Genomic DNA, 20,156 nt, shown 5'->3' with positions numbered 1-20,156 from the left:
AACAAAAAAAAAAAAAAAACAACAACAAAAAACCAGATAATGAGAACATTTAGAAATGAATGAACCAGAGATCCAGTTAATAAGAGAATCAGGTAATGGCCGTTAATACATCTGATGAGCATGTGACTTGGAACCCTTGTTTTATAGGTTCTAGATCTGATTCCATCCATTCACATGTTTTCATAGTACAATAATCATATATCTTATTGCTAATTTCTTCAGTAATCTGTGTTATAATGAAAGATTACTACCTAACGTTCATTCATTCTGCACGAACACTCTATCGGTCTTCTAGGCCGAGGGCATGTAACTACACAAAGACAAGTATGGTCTATGGCTCTCACAAACATTACTACTGTCTCCAAACAGGCATGCTAAGTATGATATTTTATAAACTGATTTTGTTTTCATTTTTATGTATCAAATATCCACAATGTAAAGATCTTAGTTCACATATAAAGTTCAAAGATTTTTCTCAATTAAAAGGTAAAGTATTTGAAAGACATTTCTTCAAATATGACATGCAAATGTCATCAAAAGGGTAAATTAAAGAAGCTAGTTACAAAGGACCATATATTATATGATTTCATTTATAGGAAAGCTGCAGAATAGGCAATTGATCAACATGTATCAAGTCTCTACAATATGACAGGCCCATAAAGATAAAAAATCTGCCCAATTAAAAGACAGGCAAAGAATCTTAAATAGGCTTTTCTCCAAATGGCCAAGAAGTAAACCAGGCAACAGCTGTTAATGTACCTGATGAGCAAGGTGACCAAGCCACAGTGAGGTACAATTCACAACCACCATGATGACTATAATAAAAATACAATTGATAACAAGTTCTGCCAAAGAAATGAAATTGGAATCCTCACATAATAACTGATGGCAATGTAAAATGGTACAAACACTTTGAAAAACTGGCAGTTTTTCTGCAATTCCATCCCTAGGTACTTAGTTAAAAGAACAGAAAGGATGTTATCTACACAAAATTTACATATGAATGCTCACAGCAGCATAATTCACAATACCCAAAAGGTGGAAACAACTCCAATGTGATATACAATATGGGTTTATTCAATTAATGGAATATTATTCAGCCACAAAAAAGAACAAAGGGTATATATACATCAGTCACCTCTGAGGATTGGTTCCAGTATTACCTGTGGTCACCAAAATCTAAGGATGTTTACGTCCCCTAAATTAACCCCTTTACTCATGGGTGTGGAATTCATGGCTATGGAGGGCCTCTTAGATACTGAAGATGGATGAATCTTGCCAAATAAAAGAAGCTGGTCGCAAAAGATCACATACTGTATGTTGTCCATTATAGGAACTACCCAGAATAGGGAAATCAACAGTGTCAACAAAAAGCAGATTAGTTTTAGAATTGAAAGTGTTACACAATCACTAAAGTGATGGCCAACCACACGTAAGAATGTACTAAAAAAACCAATATATTCTACACTTTAACTGTAGACTTTAAATGGATGACTGAGTTATATCACAATGAAGATGTTATAAAGAAATCAAAAGAACAATGATCTATCAGTAGGACAAGTCATTAACATTTGGGTTTTTATCCATCTGTAAGCTAAGTAATAAGAGTAACTAATGTTCCTCAGAGGTTCGTGTTTATCTTTTGTGCATAATGAGCTACGCCCCAGAATGCTATTACTTGAGGACATTTTTCTTAGTTAACTTGCCTCTTTTGATTGATGCACATTCAACTGCATCTCTAGTGGAAAGCATCATCAAGATTTGCCGGTAATCCCTGCTACTAGGGAAACTGAGGCAAGAGAGTGCATATCAAGCCTGGGCAACTTAGCAAAACCCTATCTCAAAACAAACAAATGAAAACTAAAAGGGCCAGCAGTATAGCTCAGCATGAAGGTTTTGGGTTCAATCTCCAGTACTGCAAAGAAAAATTATCACCAATATCTTGAGTTTTCCTTTTCAAGGATATTCAAAATTTATATCACAAGCAGGCTCAAGAAAATCTTTGCTAATGCTGTTCTGTGTATTGTTCTTAGCTTAGACCTTAAGATTTGCATGCCCTACTTTTATGTGAAATCTCAAAAGTGAAGGTTTCATGTAATTATTGACTGGAGTTCAACATATGAGACACTGAAGTTTATGCTACTTGAATCCGCATAATAAAGTCCATACTTAAACTTCTGTTTATATCGTGTGATTTTCTGATCGACTCACCAGCTGGCACTGAAATCGTTCCTTCTTTGGGGACAGTCTCCTAGAAATGCCACAGCTTTCTTACATGAGGTTTCAATTTTCCCTCACTTATCAACTTGTACCAGGTTTAAATTCATTGCACCTTGTGTTTTAACCACTAACTTACATTCACAGATAAAAAGAAAATTAAAATATTTTTATACCTTAAAAGTTTTAGTTTAAGTGAAGAACAACAAATCGGTCAAGACTTAGAATTTTCATTATTTTGTGCTATGGGACAGCTCAGTATGGTGAGATGGTAAAAAGTCAAATTAATTCTGAGATACATGGGACATGTATACATGTTTGTGTGTATTCTTGCATGTGAATTAGAATCCAAACAACAGCCAACAATAAAACTAGCTCACATTTGAAAGTACAGGTTGAGCGTCCCTAAGGTGAAAACACTAAATAAGAAACTTTTAGAGGGTTGATGTGATGCCTTAAGTGGAAAGTTCCACACCAGACTTCATGTGACGGATCACAGTGAAACGCATGTGCACTAAATGTAGTGTATAAAATGACCTAGGCCTTTGTAGATAAGGTGAGCAGGAAACAAGTTCCATGTTTAGACACTTGGGTCACATTGCCAAGATAGCTCATTAATTCTATGCAAATATCCCCAAATTCAAAAGATTTGAAATCTGAAACATTTCTGGTCCCTGGCATTTTAGATAAGGACTATGTGGTGTTGAGGCCTCGGAGCATAGTTTCACGGAACTTCTGTTGTAAAAGAGCCAGGGAGCAAATATTTTAGGCTTTGTAGGTTACATACATTTCTGTTATATTCTTGTTTGCAACCATTTAAGTCATTCTTAGCTCATTAAGGGCTGTGTCCAGACAGGCTGAGCCCCTATTGCTTCTCTTGAGAGTCAAATCAGTGGTATTAGCGAAATCTCTTCTCAGAACAATAGTATTTATTTTTTCTCCAGCCAGTACACACAACCAAGCTTTCCTCTCTTGAGTTTATATGAAACAAACTTGAATGGCCACCGTGGAGCAGAGTCTTCTGACAATGCCACTTCTAGCTCAGGTGAAGCTTTAACTGGTTGAATATTTAGCCAAATAGTTAATGAGTTCCAGCCATGCTCTGGAAGGTGCTGCGTGGATCACTTTATGACTCTATGTCTCTCCTGCACACCTACATAGGCCCTGAGGCATCCACAAAACCCACTTTAAGAACAAAAAAATGCATCTGCTTTGACATGTACATTTTCTGATTTTTTTCTGTGAAGAGACAGAGTTAATGGGAGCTGGGGAGAACCACTGTTATGGAAAAGAGAAGAATGTCTGCCTATAAAATTGGGTTTTACATCTTGCTTAGAAACATTATTTGATAGCTTTAGATTTCCCAGGGACAGTAAATTATCCTCAATTGGGGTGTTTATGATCTATGAAAGGCAAAAATTGCATAATGACTCAGTGGGTTTTATCATTGCCGCTAGGTTAATTCTTGGTTAATCTCCTATCTGGGAAAATTAAACAGACTGTTAATGTTCTCTCATGATTTGAAGGATCCAAAAAACAACGGAGTTAACTAAAGGGGTGGGAAAAGCAAACAGAATCACTTTGTCGTTCCTGTGAAAGATATGAATCCAGAGGTCAACTTCTAAGAAATGAAGGAAGCCCTGAGCTTCCAGATTTATACACCAGCAAGAAGCAGCAACAACAACAAAGAAGCAACAGCAGGTGAGGGAACAACACACAATTGGGACATGTGGTTACTTTCTTAAAGCAGAGACACTGAGAATTAAGCAGAGGCAGTCTCTGAAACCAGGGCGCAGGCGCTCTCAGATGACATCTATACACCCCACCCACAGAGCGAGCTCCTCCTCCCCCTTTCACTGGCTGATGTTTACTGCTTTGGAGGTGACAGGCTAGATTATGAGACCTTAGAAGAGAAACAAAATTATTTTTCCCAGTACAGATACTGTGGTCTAACTGGCTAGGACATGGGTTGAGTCAAAACCATTCTGTTTCACCTAGCAGAATTGTAATTTAAAGCAAGCAGGGCCTCTCGAGATCATTCAGCTGATTCCTTTTTATGGATCCAAAGAGTTTATGACGTGTCCAAGGTCATATTGTTTAGTGGCAGAGCTGGGACTAGAACCTGGGTCTCTAGACTCCTAGTATAAAGTTAATCTCACTGTATCACACTGCAGGCTAATTTGCTCTGACAGATGCAGCCAGTAATGTCAGTCTCTGTCAACCTTTCTGATTGTCAATCACAAAAGGGTACTGAGAAAATATGACTGACTCAGTACAAACCCATGGCTGCCAGAGAAAAAATACGTTCCAAGGACATGCTCTGCTGATCTTTGGTTAGAAATTCTGTCTGTCTTTATGATGAAGAAGGACACTGATTATCAAAGTGCTCAGTCCTACTCTAAGATCTATAATTTCAGGTTAATATATTTATAGTATGAATTACTTAATTCATACAAATTTTAAAAATCACTCAATTTACATAAAAGTTTTGTGTATTTTGGTTTTCAAGGAAAGAAAATATTATTTAAGCTGTAAAAATGCTCACTATGCAGGCAGAATGAGTTATTTTACAATAATGACACACACACATAAATTATTTTGCAAAAATGCACACATATATAAATTAACCATAAATTCAGTTTTTATATATTAAGTTTATATAAAAAGTAGATGCAATATAAATATTCTCACATAGTTTACTCAAAACCCAGCTGAAAAATGTTCTGAAGTGAAAAGATGTTTAGTCATTTAAAGCCATGAAAGATCACTATGGTTATGGAAGATACACAAATTATTTTAAAACACTTGGAAATGATTTCTTAGTTAAGAGTCACAGCACTTCTGTGATAGACCAATGCTACCATTGGCTCCCATTATCATTTTCCAGAATCTCTGTGACCTGGGAAAAAGAGCATCAATAGAACCAAGATGAGAATATGAAATAGGAGATTACGATCTGAAACTATAATTTGAGTATGCATATCTGGAAGCTAAGAAAGTCATTTTTACTTTTTTGGAACTATTTTCCAGACTTACTGTAGTTACTTTTGAAAATGTCATCAGTTTTGGATCATAAAAACCTAAATTTATATCTCTAGTGATCAGATATCTTAAGTATTATAAGTATCACCACAATTTCATAATGCCATCTAAAACTACACATGATAAATGACATATTCATTTAGAATAAAGACTTGGTACTATGACAGATGGTGTCTTTACTAGGAATGGCAGCAGCAGGACTCTTTCAAAAATGTTTGCAAAATATGGGGTTTAGAGAGAAATCTCCTAAAGATGTTATACTAACTTATTGAAGGTTCTCATTCTAATGTGGATAATTCAGGTAGCTAACAAGTCCTCTAAATATGGAGAATTCCACTTTGGAGGCCTGCTCAGAGTGATTTTAAGAGAAACAGATGGTAGGTGACTTTTAAAATAAGCAAATACTACAGTCCCACACTAGTTGAATGAAGAAAAAAAAAAACACTGCAGAGAAGAAATCAACTTTTCAATGGACATTTAAGAGCCTTACTGTATGCCCTGCTGTTTAAAATGAAAAACTTCTAGGTTAGACTTGTGGGCTCCAACAGTTGTAGCTGAGAATGCAGCCAAAAAGATCAGGTGTAGCTAAAGGCAAGAGGAGAGTTGTAACTTAGCAACCCCAGCAGGAAGGGCTGTGCAAGGTGGTCAAACCCATTCCTTCTAGAAAGGTTTTGGCTGAAAGCTGCACAGCTGGCAAGACATTCTGGGAAAGGAAGGAAGGACAACTAATGGAAATGCATTAATTGTCTTGTTGCATCATACAGTCAATATAACCAACATGTCCTAAGATATAAGCAAACCTCAACTAAATTTTAAAAAAAAAAAAAATAGATATTTTAGAACTCCAGGTAGCATTGTACAAGGAAAAAAGAAAAGAAGCCCATAGCAGGTTATTTCCCTTTTGATACATGTATGTACACACACACACACACACACACACACACAAACACTTAATTCAATGCAACCATATTTAGACACTATAACATGGTATCAAAAATGAAATTCTGAGTCCATTCATTTTTTCTTAAGGATTGCTTTCTTAAAGAAGAGAATTCAAAGGTTCTTTAACTGCAGCCTGATTTGGTATTTGTTTTCAGATAAAGTCAAACAACTATTAGCAAGACAACCATGAGCTGAGAATACACTATATGTAGACCTCAATATTGCACAATTTTCTTTTGAATCTAAAATGAATTTAGGATGGAAGAGCTATCAGAGGATCTTTTGGCAATAAAACTTTATTTTGTATTTAGGAGTAAGGATAGACTAGAATGATGCATTTTATTATATGAGAGCATGGACACATTTGCAAATAAAACTGTCCTCACCCACAAGGGACATAATGAAACAACTACATATTCCAGAATTTATTTAAAACCCCTAAGTTTCTGGCTCAAGTCCATTCCACCAGTGTAGGATTTAACTGAACAGGCTTTATCTTGAGTCTCATTCAAGACTTCATTCAAATACATCTATAATCAACCATAAAACTATCACATGGCATTGACTCCAAGAGCAGAAACTTAATCACATTTAATAATTTAATATATTAAAACCTGCTATTTCAGAGCATTTCTTCCTATAAACCTTAATCCTGCTTTAGGAATCCAAGTCACTATAAAATGAATGTCTGTAAAATGGTTCTCTTTCTATAAATATGAAATTTTTATCAAATAGCTAATATTTCTATTAGACTTCAAGTGTCTTTCTAAGCCATACTACTTATAGACTACTGTTAATAGAATAGTAGATATATAAAAATATAGAAACAAGTATAAAATATCTTTAAAAATATTTATATTATCAGAAACAAGTAAAATTCATCTCATAGTAAGGTTATTTCAGTTTAAAGTTCAAAAATGATTCCAATAATATTTTGGGAGATTGGAAAGATTCAAGAGAGATGATTTTATAAAGATGCTTCACAGATCAGCAACTTCTCTAATATGTACAACAGAAAATTTGCTTTAGTAAAAATACACGTTGATAAATCTTCTTAGATATGTTTTCTGTCGATTGACATGATAAGATATATTTTATTTAAAATTAGGATTGTCTGGAGTTTGGTGGATTTAATTATTTGTAATTACCCAGCTGTTGTCAGCCTGTGGCCATTTTATGACAGAGGTATCTAGAGTGTGGGTCAGGTTCAACTGTATATCTTCTCAAACACAGATTTAATGTGCTATTGATGAAACCATTACTCGAACCAAATTAAAGTTGGGACTGATGTATTGGTCCATAGGGAGCTGTCAGGTATGAAAGGAGTAATTAGTATTCATTGCTTCATACTCCACAACATTCCAATTATTAATGAACTTCAACTTTTGGACTATGCTGTATCTATCATAGGCATTTCTTAAACATCCATTATTAGGAAGAATAAACTAATACAGGCTTAAAAAAAAAGGTCCCCAAACAACTGAAATAAACCAAAACATTATTTATAGGTGAAAACTTTCTGAGAGATGTGATTTTCTGGGTGGAGTATGAAAATGTTATTCAATGTACACTTGAAAAATATGGTAAGAGCATTCCAGGTAAATTTGCTAGCTTTGCAATCCTGTGAGTTATTCTTCCTTTTCCTGTTTGCAATATCATCTTGTCTTTATAATACAAAGGAAAACATTGGTAGTCCCACCAGTAATTGTGCAGAGAGAGTAATATTGAAATAAGAGGACAGAAAATCAAGTAAAATATTCATCGTTGAAGATCAGAACTGAAATATCTATTGGAAAACTTACAAAACAGACATTAGTTTGGGATGTGACCAAAGTAAAATCAAAATTTTTCTGATTCTACTATAACATTGCAAATAGGTACCTCCATTAAACAAATTATAGCAATATCTTTCTATTAAGTTTCTTTTACACTGTTTTATCCCAATTTTTAATTTATTGAATTAAACAACGAAAAATAATCTCCATTGCTACCAGTCTGAACTTTCTTCCTGTATCACTCTCCAGCATGTTGACATATAAATATTTTTGTTATTTAAAAAATAAGTAAAATGGGTCCAGGGATTTAGCTCAGTGGTTCCGCCACCTGCCTCGCAAGTGCAAGGACCCGAGTTTGATCCCCAGTACCAAAAAAACAAAAAATGAGTAAAAAGAAACAAGAAACCATTGACTAATTAAAAACATACATTTTGTTAGATGAAAACAATACAATCACTAAAACTTCCAAATCTATTCAAATTATTTATGAACAAAGCTATTTAAAAAATACAGTATCTTGAATTTTTAAATTAAAAAATAGGAGTAGAAAAACAAGGGTAGTAAAGGAAAATGCAGAAGTAACAAACAATAAAAGATTCTTTTGTAGGATTCAGAGAGGAGCTTCAATTCAATTCAATGTAAGAAGCAACAGAGACTGGTTAACAGATTCTGGAACAAGGAAGTGATGATAGAAATATTTTTTAGTCACTATGGGTTAGAGACAAATGAGCAAAGAAAAGATGCAAAGAGGGGGCTGGGGATTTAGCTGAGTGGTTCCACTGCCTGCCTTGCAAGCACAAGGATGAGAGTTTGATCCCTGGTACATAAATAAATAAATAAAACACAGAAATTGCTAAAAGTTTGGCTTGCTAAAATATGGTAGCAAACACTTTATTAAAAAAAAAAAAAAGAAAAGATGCAAAGAGATTACTTTAGTCAGCATGAAGAAATTAAGGCCCTATATTATGGTTTGTCTTTAGAGCCTCATGTGCTCAGGGGTGGGAGTTTTGGGAGGTGGCCAGATCTAGGGTGTGTGATGCTGGAACTAAGGGTGCTCCATTCTAGGTGGGGGTGGCACCACCCAAAAGGCAGATATCCTGGAAGGGATAAAAGGGATAGGCTACTGCTTCTTTTCTACTTTGCTGCCTTCTGCCTACCATGAACTGTTTCTCCTCTGTGAATTGAAACCTTTACAAGTTGTGAGCTACAGCAAACCTTCCCTCAACTTTGGGTCTCAGGTATCTTGTCTCACAGCAATGAGAAAAGTAAGACAGCCAGCCTGGAAAATCATACTTTCAAAAACACTGATGGTAAAATATAAACGATTCAGGAAGGAAATAAATCATAAAGGTAGAGGAGGTAGAGTTAGTCTGGCAAAATGGCACATATAGGAAGCCTGCTGAAAGAGTACTGCTTATGAATTTGGAAAAGCTATTTAAGCATCTAGGTCTCCAAAAACTAATATATAGTCAAAGAGTATCTAAGAAGATACAAACTAGGCTTTTCCTATATTTCTCATGCAAAGAAAGGATACCCTCTATTCTTCTGATTGTATAGTTTTTCCTTAGATAATCACAATAGCTTAAATCTTCTCTACATAGCTATTTCCAATGTACTTGTTTGGCTAAGATTCCCCTATTAAACTGCAAACTCATATATTCAATGGTGTTTTACAGACTATTTTGGGAATGGTAGTTAAAAAAAAGTACTTCTTTCAACGTCTAATAAGAGAAATTACTACCTCCCTCCTCACACTCTTACAACACTGCTCTCCATAAATCACATTATCATTTATTTGGTGGAAGACCTTTTTCCTTATCAACAATATACAATTAATAACCATGAACTGATATGAACTCCTTGATCTCTCTTATTTATTCTCCTCTATCTAATCACACTGTCACTATTTCACTTTAGGCTGAGATTATGACTCAATCGAGTATGTGCAACTGTTGGCTAACTGGACTCTGGCCTTATTTAGGTCCATGCTCCTTTTATGAATACTTCACACTGCCAACACTGCCTCCTTTCAAAAATGCAAATCTGATCCCATTACATTCAGCATTCATAAGAATCTTCAATATGCTCAGCATTCTCACTGAAAATAGGGAAACTCCTGGGAACTCTGGCTCTTTGATGACAACCAGTTGTTAACTAGTGTAGCGATAGGAATTGGCCCCTTGAGAGAGTGTGTGTGTGTTGAGAGGAAGAATTATCCATAAGAAAAGGCCAATCAAGGAAGTCCATATTCTTCACCATACTTACTCCTTGAGTCTCATCTCTTTCATCCACATTCTCTTGTCTTCTTCCCAGCACAGATTCTCCTCCCAACTGGACTGGACCTGCAGTTCTCTAAAACTGTTGCATTGTTTCACACATTTTCCTACTCTGTACTGAAGCTATGATTCTCTTCTTTTACCTGTTTGCCTGAAAACGCTCACTGATTTTTTGAAATTCACTTATCTTTCAAGATTCACATTAAACATTAATCCCAATAAAGTATAACTTTTTCCATAAAGGCTTTTCAAGTCTCCGTGGTGGAACTGTGGACTCTTTGCTATATATATTGTTATCGTCACACCAGTGACACTACACTCCTTTTATTGTTTATAAAAGAATATTATTGTTTTATTGCCTTCTCCCAAGGAGAGTTAGCTTCCTTAAATGCAAGGTCTGTGCTGTACTACACTTTAATCTGCAGCTCCCAGTTCAATGACTGATAGGATATTAATGGACCACTGGTGTCTGTAATCTCTTGGTAAAGATACTAAAATCATCTGCCTAAAGAAATACAGCTAAAATTCACCCCCTCAAACAAGCAGTAATTCCCACACATAAGAGTTTAGCAGCCAGGATTATGAAAAACTTCATACAATAATTACCACTTACTATCTTCTTACAAAACATCTTAAATTTTCTTAGCCTTTTAAAAAATTCTGAAATCATGCAATCAGTTCTAGAAGGCCTAAAAGAGAGTGCATATTCAGCAAATATTACTTTGGAATAAATTATTATGGACTGATTTTATGGTAAAGATGTGGTAGGAACTTTGTTCCTAAAATCAAAGAATTCTCAAATTCTCATTGATACATAACTATCCACCGAGTAAAACCCACAACTCTTTGGAAATTTCAGATAATCCAAACATATGTGATGGAGAATCATCAAATCTCTTATACTTAAATTGTGCTGTTGAAGTTAAAGCTCAGAGAGTATGTATTTTTCTGACAAAAATTTTAGGTCTTCATAATAGAATCAGTGCCTTAATAATAAGGATTTCACATTAGTGACATTCAAGCTTTTACACTGTATTTTTAACACATCAGACACAGCTACAATTATATTTATGTTAAGAGTTGTAGTTTGTCAAGTGGCTTATTAGACTGTTCAAAATGCATGTCTGGGTAAATTTGGGTTTATTAAACAATTATAAGTTGTCAGTCACTCTAAATGGATTTACTGGGTGACTTGTATAATAAATACCATACTAATTGGTTAGATTCAGAAGTTAGTCACTCTTAAGCAGGTCTATTTCCACTTAAAGTTGACAAGAATAGTCAAGTGGTGAAAAAGGAGACAGATACCTTAGAAGTAGAGAGTAGGCGTTAAAGAAGAATGAGTTTAGGGAAGTTTAAAATTATACCTCTGGGTAGAAACTCAAAACAAAACAAACAGAAAAAAAAGCAGGAAATACAATGAAGTAAGTTCAGTGACTATTGATTTCTTGACTGAAGAGGCATAAGGAGACTCTGAAAAGCCACAACCTCTCTTGGGCCTACCCATGCTCAATTTGAGACCTAACCGCTGCACTGACCTTTCACACATTTATAGAAAAGCAACATGACGACTCCTTGTAGTTGACTTCAATGACTTTGGGAGAATGTTCTGGAAAGTGTAGTGTCCCAGGAGGAATGGCAGCCACTTGGACAGTCACACGTAGCTTTCTGGGGGTGAGGGTGTTTCCCTGTTGTTAATAATTTATCAACTGCTACTGTAGCATATGCTTTCAAGGATTCGGTGAGTCTTTCTCTGTCTGTCTCCCTCTCTCTCCCCCTCTCTCGGAATAGTTATATGTAAGCAGATTTAAAAAAAAAAATTGAGCTAGCACCATTCACTTACGAGACTGATTTAAAAAGTAGAGTGATAATTTAAAGTCTGTGCGAAGGAAAATATTAAGTAAATAAGCATACAAGTGATATAGAGGTAAGGTAAATATTCTCAAAAGTGTTTTACAAATTACCAAAGTCAGAGAGCTGTCAGCATAAAGTAAAAAGGGGGCAACCAGTCTTAAATCAGTGACAACGTATTTTTGGTCCCTAAGACAGGAATTGGGTAGAAAAATAAAACCCTAAATCTATAAACACATAGTCTGAAAGTCTGGGTCATGCAGAGTTGGTCATGAGTTGGTCTTGGAGTGTAGGTGCTACAGACTAGAGACTCAAACAGCACCAGGAAGATTCCTGTGACTGTGAGGCTAAAAAAACCCAGATATTGATTAAAAGATCTGTTAAAAGTTCAAGACACTTACCTTCCTTTTTTAATTGTGTTCCTGCCAAGCAGTGGGTCAAGAACTGGATCTATTGTTTCTTCGAGGTTTTCCACTAAGATGACATTACCAAAAGCCAATGCAGTTTCAATAGCATTCAAAAACCTGAAAATTCAACCAGGATTGAGATAATAAAACATAAATAAGTACAAGGAAAAATAAAAATTATTTATATTACATTTTATTTAATGTATATATTTCAATGAGACTTAGAAGAGACAAAACATTATTTTTTAACTGGATGAGACAGATATTAGACATCAGATTTTGAGATAAATCTTATAGTCATATTTTCCAAGGGAAAATTAGTTGCTTTCAGAAAGGACCAACAGTTGAAAGAAGTGTAAATGATGCAAGAAATTTAAATTCATTACTCAGGTATGATGGTGTATGCCTATAATCCCAATACTCAGGAGGCTGAGGCAGGAAAATTGCTGTGAGTTAGGGCCTGGACAACATAGTGAGTTCAAGGCCAGCCTACAATATACAGTGAGAGCCTGTCTTGAAAAAAAAAAAAAAAAGAACCTCTCAAAATTCATATTAGATTAAATGCTTTGTGGTTTTGTCAATCTTTACTTTCTAAATCTTTGAGTTTAGAAATGTAAATGTTGAATTATTATTTTATTTAACTTTATTCCCTCTCCAAAAGGAGTTTCTCCACTAAAAAGAGTTTTCTCTAAGTATTCAGGTAAGCAAGGACTACACTTATGTGTAGAACTATAAGTACTCCTTAGTTCACGTTACACGTAAATAGAAAGTGATGGAGTAAAGTGAAATATTAGATCCAAAATAATTTACATTAACAGACAGCTTTTTCTTTTCTTTCTTTCTTTTTTTTTTTTCAGTACCAGGGATCAAACTCGGGACTTTGTGCCTGCAAAGTAGGTGGCAGAACCACTGAGCTAAATCCCCGGCCCTCATCCATGGGAGCTTTCTTCTTAACAGAACAAATCAATAATAAAAAAATCCAGTGACAGTCTCAGAGCAGACTTAGTCCTCAAGAGTGACATAGGAAACACGGCTAAGAAATCAAACATCCAATGTGCACATTTGTTAAGGTCCTACCATAGGAAATAAATAAATTTAGGGCTATAATCATAAATACCACTAAGTCCATATGTACCTCTGGCAATTCTTGTGAAATCAGATGCCAACCACTCTAGGGAAGGAGTATGTATACTGCATATGTTTTCATTCTTAGCTTTAGGAAATTTAGTTAATTTTCCCTTTTGGACAATGTTGGTCCAATATAATTTTTACCTTACGTGACTGGGCGTTGCCTATATGTGACTTTTCAATAGAGATACTTTACATGCAACATGGACAGGTGAACAAGTATCACCAAACTATAATATTTACAAGTGGCAGAGAGGTCTAACAAATGCCAAGACTTTATAAAAAGCAAGACTATACGAAAACCCATTTCATAACAGCGACACACAAAGCCAACCCCTTCAGAATTCACATACCCTTTCTCGCCCACATGTGTGACTTTCAGATCAGTTCCATACTTATTCTTGATCCACTTCATTCCCTGTTGCTGGGGATCTATCATCAGGGGCCAGCGTTCACAATGTGTCAGGATAGTGGCGTTTTCAATCGACATCCTGTCACTGGGCAGCCCCTCGTTATTCCAGGTGGCAACTGTGGCATCATCTGTCAACATGGCAACCACATCCAGGCCTCCCGTGATCGGGATGGAAACCTTTAAAATCAAAGTTGAATGCCACAAATGGGCATTGTGGCAGAGGAAGAAAAGTTGGCTCAACAGGTGAAAAAAGAAAACACCAAAGCGAGGAGAAAGGGGCTCCATGGAATACGTGCAAAATCTCCACGGACCCCTAGAAGCCAAATGCAACTCTCACTATGAGATGCAGTGTGACCTCTGCCCCATTATTTACCTCTCTAATCCCATTAATGGTGGGATTTGACATCTGGTTTACTGTGCATCTACTTGGCTGGGACTGAAGGGCACTTCATCCTTACCTACATCTATAGCCATTTAGCGAGATGGAATTTTGGCACTAGGAAGAAAGGCAGGAAACCAGGAATTTATTTGCTCATAGAACAATCAACCCACATAAGTAAGGCCTAAATGTAGCATCTTGCTCAGACATTCTACCTGTTTTGACAGGCGACACCGCAGAGATGGCTTCTTTCGTGGGACGGGTTAGTGAAGTGTTCTCGGTCCACTGAAACAACTCCATCAACTTCTCAGCGGGCTGAGAACTCGGGGTGAATTCTGCTCTCACAGGAAATCCCTAAGCCTAGACTGTCCTGCTTCTGCAAAGCAGGCAGTCTTCTCATCTTTGCCAGACAGCTAAGGGGAGAGGAGATGATCAGAAGTAAAAGAGGAAGAAAGGAAAAGGAAAAGGCAGGGGGAGAAAAGGAGGAAGAGGGAGGGAGAGGGAGAGAGAGGGAAGGAGGGGAAGTTAAAGAAGCCTACTTCCAAGGACAAGAAAAACATTTTATGACAATACATAAACTTAAAAAACACACGAGATGGTGGAAAGGACACTATTCATGTACCCTTTCAGTGATCAATCCCCAAAGCTTTACAGGGGATTCTTTTGTATAAACAACACTGTCTGAAACACCGAAATGAACTGGAGGAATAAAGAGCCAGCCTCATGGCAAGGAAAGAGTCAGGCAGGAAAACTGCTCCCTGACAGTGCAAGGAGAGCTGCACTTACAACAGGCAGAGGAGGAGGAAGGAGCGGAAGGAGCGGAAGGAGCAGCAGCAGCAGCAGCAGCTTGGTTTCTTAGTTGGCCACAGAGCTTCAGCACACAAAATGCTGAAAGGATGCCCGCAGGAAGGCTGGGAAACAATTCTACACCAACAGAGGAACTGTAGCACAGTATTCCCAGGGTCGCTAATTACGGTGCTGCCTTAAAAATGAATCAGGGCTTGGGGACGTAGTTCAGTGGTAGAACACTTACTTAGTATATACAAGACTGTGGGTTTCATTCCACACACCACAGACACAGACAGGCAGGCAGGCAGGCAGGCAGACACACACACACACACACACACACACAATCAAATCCCCTACCTAGTGATTTGAATGAGTCTTCGTATTTGTATCTGACTTAACACAGTTTTCTTAAAGATACAACTGATTTGCTGTCTATAGAACAGTTGTCTTCCCATTATCAAGGTGTCATTGTTTAGATCTAAAATGTAACCTCAGGGCCAGGGATTTAGCCCAGTGGTTCCCCGCTAGCCTCACAAGTGCAAGGTCCAGAGTTCAATCCCCAGTACCAAAAAAAAAAAAAGTATCCTCCATGAGAGGTGGGGCTTTTGGAAGGTGCATGGGTCACGCTCAGCACTGGATAGGTCTGCTGATGCATTAATAGTACAGGTCTTGGTTGGAAGAGGCGTGTCGCTGGGGTGTGCCTTTGGGGAGTACATCTCCCTGCACAGATTCTCTCTGCTCCCTCGGTCACCTGGCTGCCAGGAGGTGAGCAGATTCCCTCTGCTGTGCCCTTCTACCCTGTCTTTCCGCCTTAGGGAAAACTGGACATGGACTGAAACCCAAAAATGTGAGCTGAAATAATCCCCTGTAAATTGTGGGCACTGGGTGCTGTGATGGGAAAGTCGACTAATACATAAGGGATACATAATTTTTATTTCCTACCTTCTAAATACAAACAGCTTGAAACAACTGTGAACACTGGATAACTTTGACATCTGAAACTAAAAGTACTAACAGAAGGAGGAAACTGTAGGGGCCGGGGATTTAGCTCAGCGGTTCGGTGGCCTGCCTTGCAAGCACAAGGACCCGAGTTCAATCCCTGGTACCAAAAAAAAAAGAAGGAGGAAACTGTAGACCTTGGGCCCAAATTTAACAACTTGAGTTGCTTTAGTACCTACTCTGTTGCTTGGTCCCCATTGGGACCAAGGAAAATACCATCCTCCACCTGTTTTCCTGAGTTAATATAGTAAGGAAAATAAACCCTAGTCCAATATAAATGAGCTAAGCACATTAAAAGATACCATAAATATTATGACTATTTTAAGACTTATAGTTTTAGAAAAAATATTTTAGGACTTGTTTTTTTAGAATTACAGAATTCAAGTAGGTAATTATATGACTACATATAAAATGTTTTTCCTCAAAGTACTTCTTAATCATTGCAATATAATCATTATTTTCTGTTTTGTGTATTGAATTTTATTTAAAAAGTGTGTGTGTGTGTGTGTGGTACAGGGGATCAAACCAAGGGCCTGGGAATGCTAAGCAAGCCTTTTTCCATTAAGCTACACGCCCAGCTCAACCTCAATAAATTTTAGTCTAGACATAGACAGAAAAATACACCTCATTTTATATATATCTTCTTTTTAATTTACTAAGAAGTCTGCAGCAAGGAAAATGACTTTGGAAACAGAGCAAGAAGAAGGAACCCTTGAGCTCCAAAGTCTGCGCTAATGACTTTGTCAGGTAATGTCAATGCGTCCTGAGCCAGGGCGCTGCTAGGAAGTGGAGGTGGGGGTGGGGAAGAGAAGGAGGCTGTCTCTTTGGACAAGCTTTATGCACTGGAGAGAAAAGAAAGCTGGAAGCACATGCCACAAGCCCTGTGAAATTAGTCCTAACACCACGTGCGAAGGAGTCCTAAAAGCCTACCCACTGGCCTATTCCTAAGGAAAGAGGGCATTTCCTGTGGAGGTAATTCTCATTCATCCACATATATCCACCCCTTTCATTTTTGCATTCAACTCTTACAAGAGGAATCTCTATTTTATCCAGTAGCACGCAGAGGCTTGGAAAAGTTAACAGCACCGACTCCGGGTGTGTACTGTGTCTACAGACTCCTGGCACGGTGGGTGGTGTGCAAATGCTGCATTGAACTAGTCTACGCCCATCTCTCTACCCAGCAGACAACTGGATGGAAACAGCTTGGGATGAGTTAAATTTGGAGAGTGAAGGCCATGTACACCTATACTCCTTATCCTCTTCAAAGATGAGCACTGTTTTCTCTGCCTCTCATCTTTCAAATTTGTTCTCCACTATTGTTTTCCGGCACCTTTTCTAAGTTTTCTTGAGACCCCAGCCCTGCTTGGACTACATTTCTTCTACCTGTTTGTCTTAAACAAAACCAGGCTTTCTCCCTAGGGCTGTGGTATTCAACCCGACTGCTTGACAGAATCACATAGGTAGATTTAGAAAACTACCATCAGGTCCTTTTTTTGCACCCCCAGGGATTTAGCTTCAACTGGCACCAATACATTTAAAAAATTGTCCTTCGCATGATTTTAGTAGGAGGCTGGGGCTAATGAACCGCAGTCCATGGTCTTACTTCACATACAGCTCTCTTAACTGGAGACAGCTCATGTTTTGGAGTACTGCAATTGCTCCTGAAAAAGGCATCTGGGAAAGAGTAGCCACTCTCACTTTCTTGTAAGCCCTTGCAAACCATTTTCTCTCCATCCAGAACTGAAAATGACAGCTTGTGAGGCCCGTGCATCCCCACTAATCCAATCCTCTGTGTGTCTCCGCAACTCATTAACAGCTCCACTATGGTGCTCCCTGCCTTTTCAAGTTTTGCTACCACTTCTTGGCCACTTTAATTCCTGTGCAGTGGATAAATCCACTCTCTCGCCCTGACCGTCTTCATACCAGATTTGTACTTTCGCCTCTCACCCCAGCACCCCGGCGGAGACAAAGCTGGTGAGATGTTAGAATCACCTTGGAAGACCACACAAGTCCTCACCCCTGGATTCCCTGATGCACACCCTCACCCACACCGTATTACTTGTCTTTGGCTGGGTATGGAGTTCTTCCACGGATGGACAAGAAATGTGGGCCAAGACTTTGCAATACTATGGAAAGATTTCTCCTTTCAAGTCTGAAATTCCAAAGCACAATTCTCTGCCTATGACGGTCGATGCCTTTCTCACCTGTCTAACTGCAGTGCTCACTCTAACAGCGGCACCGGCATACCCAAGCTTTCACTCTATCCTATTTCCTCACTGGGGTAAAATGTGCATCACATAAAATTTGTCACTTTAACCACTTTTAATTGTACGGTTCGGTGATATTAAGTCCATTCACAAGGTGAAACCATTATCACTGTTAATCTTCAGAACTTTCTCACATTCCCAAACCGAGACTCTGTATCCATTCTTTCCTTCCCCAGGCCACAACACTACTGCTCCACTTTTGGTCTTTAGGAACTTGGCTACTCTAAGTACCTCGCGTAAGTGGAATAGCACAGTATTTGTCCTCTCGTGACTGGCTTATTTCAGTTAGCATCATGTCCACAAGGGTTATTCAGTTTTTAGGTTTAATAACATTGTGTGTACCTACCACATTCAAAAGAATCCACTCATCTGTCCACAAACACTTGGGCTGCCTCTACCTCTTGGCTCATACGAATAATGCTTCTAAGTACAGTCATCTGTTTGAATCTCTATTTTTACTTCTTTGGTTCTCATAGCTAAAGTGAAACCGTGGGGTCATATGTAATTCTAGGTTTAATTATTTCAGGGAGTCTACTATATTTGGTCTACTAGCTCTGGCTAATCAGGTCTCCATCCAGCCTAAGAGGTTCCTCTCTTTCCTTAGTTGTCCTTCTGCCAATCCCATGACCTTGCCTTTGCGACCTCCTTCATCCTCTGCAGTATTTGCCTGTACGCCTGATGTCCTGGCTGGATTCAACATTCTCGGTCTTTTCTTTTCTTTTTTTTTCAGCTTTGAGTTTATTGGTACATTTTAGGGATACAGTACAGCTACATTCATTGTTGGGATCTTGTACCTTTACATGACAAGTCTTGATTCTCATTTTCTCCCCTTACCTCTGCCCTCCCTTCACCCCCTCCTCCCCTCCCCATCTACTAACACTTTATTTCCATCTTTTCATTATCTCACATTTGTTTTCTTTTCCCTTATTACACCTCCCCTATCTCGGTCTTTTCTTCACCCTCCAAGACTTTGAGTGCTGCTGATCCAAGCTTTATTAGGGTGACTACTATAACAATAACTCAGTGACAAGAACTTGTGTAAACTCTAGTGACTTCCCGGGCTTAGATAATACTCAAACTACTCTTCTTAGTTTATAATACGGAAGTCATAATTTGGACACTAATTGTATGAAATTCATCTATATTACAGTGTGAACTATTGCTCATTTACTTGCAGAACTAGCAGTGAGACAGGTTATAACCACTCTAACGATGCACTGACTTTTTAACACTTCACCTAAAATGTTTTTATTCTCTATGAAGCTATGAAGAAGCGCCTAACAGTACTTTTTCCCAAGTCAGTTATGCTCACTCCATCTACTGAATACTTCATTACTTCCCATACTGATATCCCATGTACATTTTAGCATACAGTATATTTTAAAAGTACGTATTAACATGGTAGCAGTTCCTCAAAAATATTAAACATAGAGTTAAAATATGATCCACTGGGCTGGGGATTTATCTCAGTGGTGCCACTGCCTGCCTTGCAAGTACAAGGTCCCATGTTTGCTCCCCGGTACCAAAACAAAAAACTGAAACAAAAATATGACCCATCAAATTACAACTCAAGTCTATACCCAAGAGAAATGAAACCTGTCCACACACACTAAAAACTTATATATGAATACCTGAATGGGTGTAGCACTACTTATAATAAAGAAAATGTAGC

General features: G+C 37.8%; 1 protein-coding gene across 1 annotated transcript in view; it reads right to left on the bottom strand.

Annotated features, from left to right (window-relative positions):
* Dnah11 (dynein axonemal heavy chain 11) overlaps window positions 1-20,156 on the bottom strand; it is a 174,595-nt gene that overhangs the window by 48,337 nt on the left and 106,102 nt on the right. The window contains exons 29-30 of the mRNA XM_033757147.1: window positions 13,992-14,227; window positions 12,505-12,627 (exon numbers count right to left, since the gene is read on the bottom strand). Of these exons, the coding sequence (XP_033613038.1) occupies window positions 12,505-12,627; window positions 13,992-14,227 (359 nt within the window). The remainder of the gene's footprint in view (window positions 1-12,504; window positions 12,628-13,991; window positions 14,228-20,156) is intronic.

Source organism: Fukomys damarensis, unplaced genomic scaffold (genome assembly GCF_012274545.1).
Source record: "Fukomys damarensis isolate Sample0158 unplaced genomic scaffold, DMR_v1.0_HiC HiC_scaffold_4, whole genome shotgun sequence".
Classification (NCBI taxonomy): Eukaryota; Metazoa; Chordata; class Mammalia; order Rodentia; family Bathyergidae; genus Fukomys; species Fukomys damarensis.
This window is presented reverse-complemented; position numbering and strand designations above follow the sequence as displayed.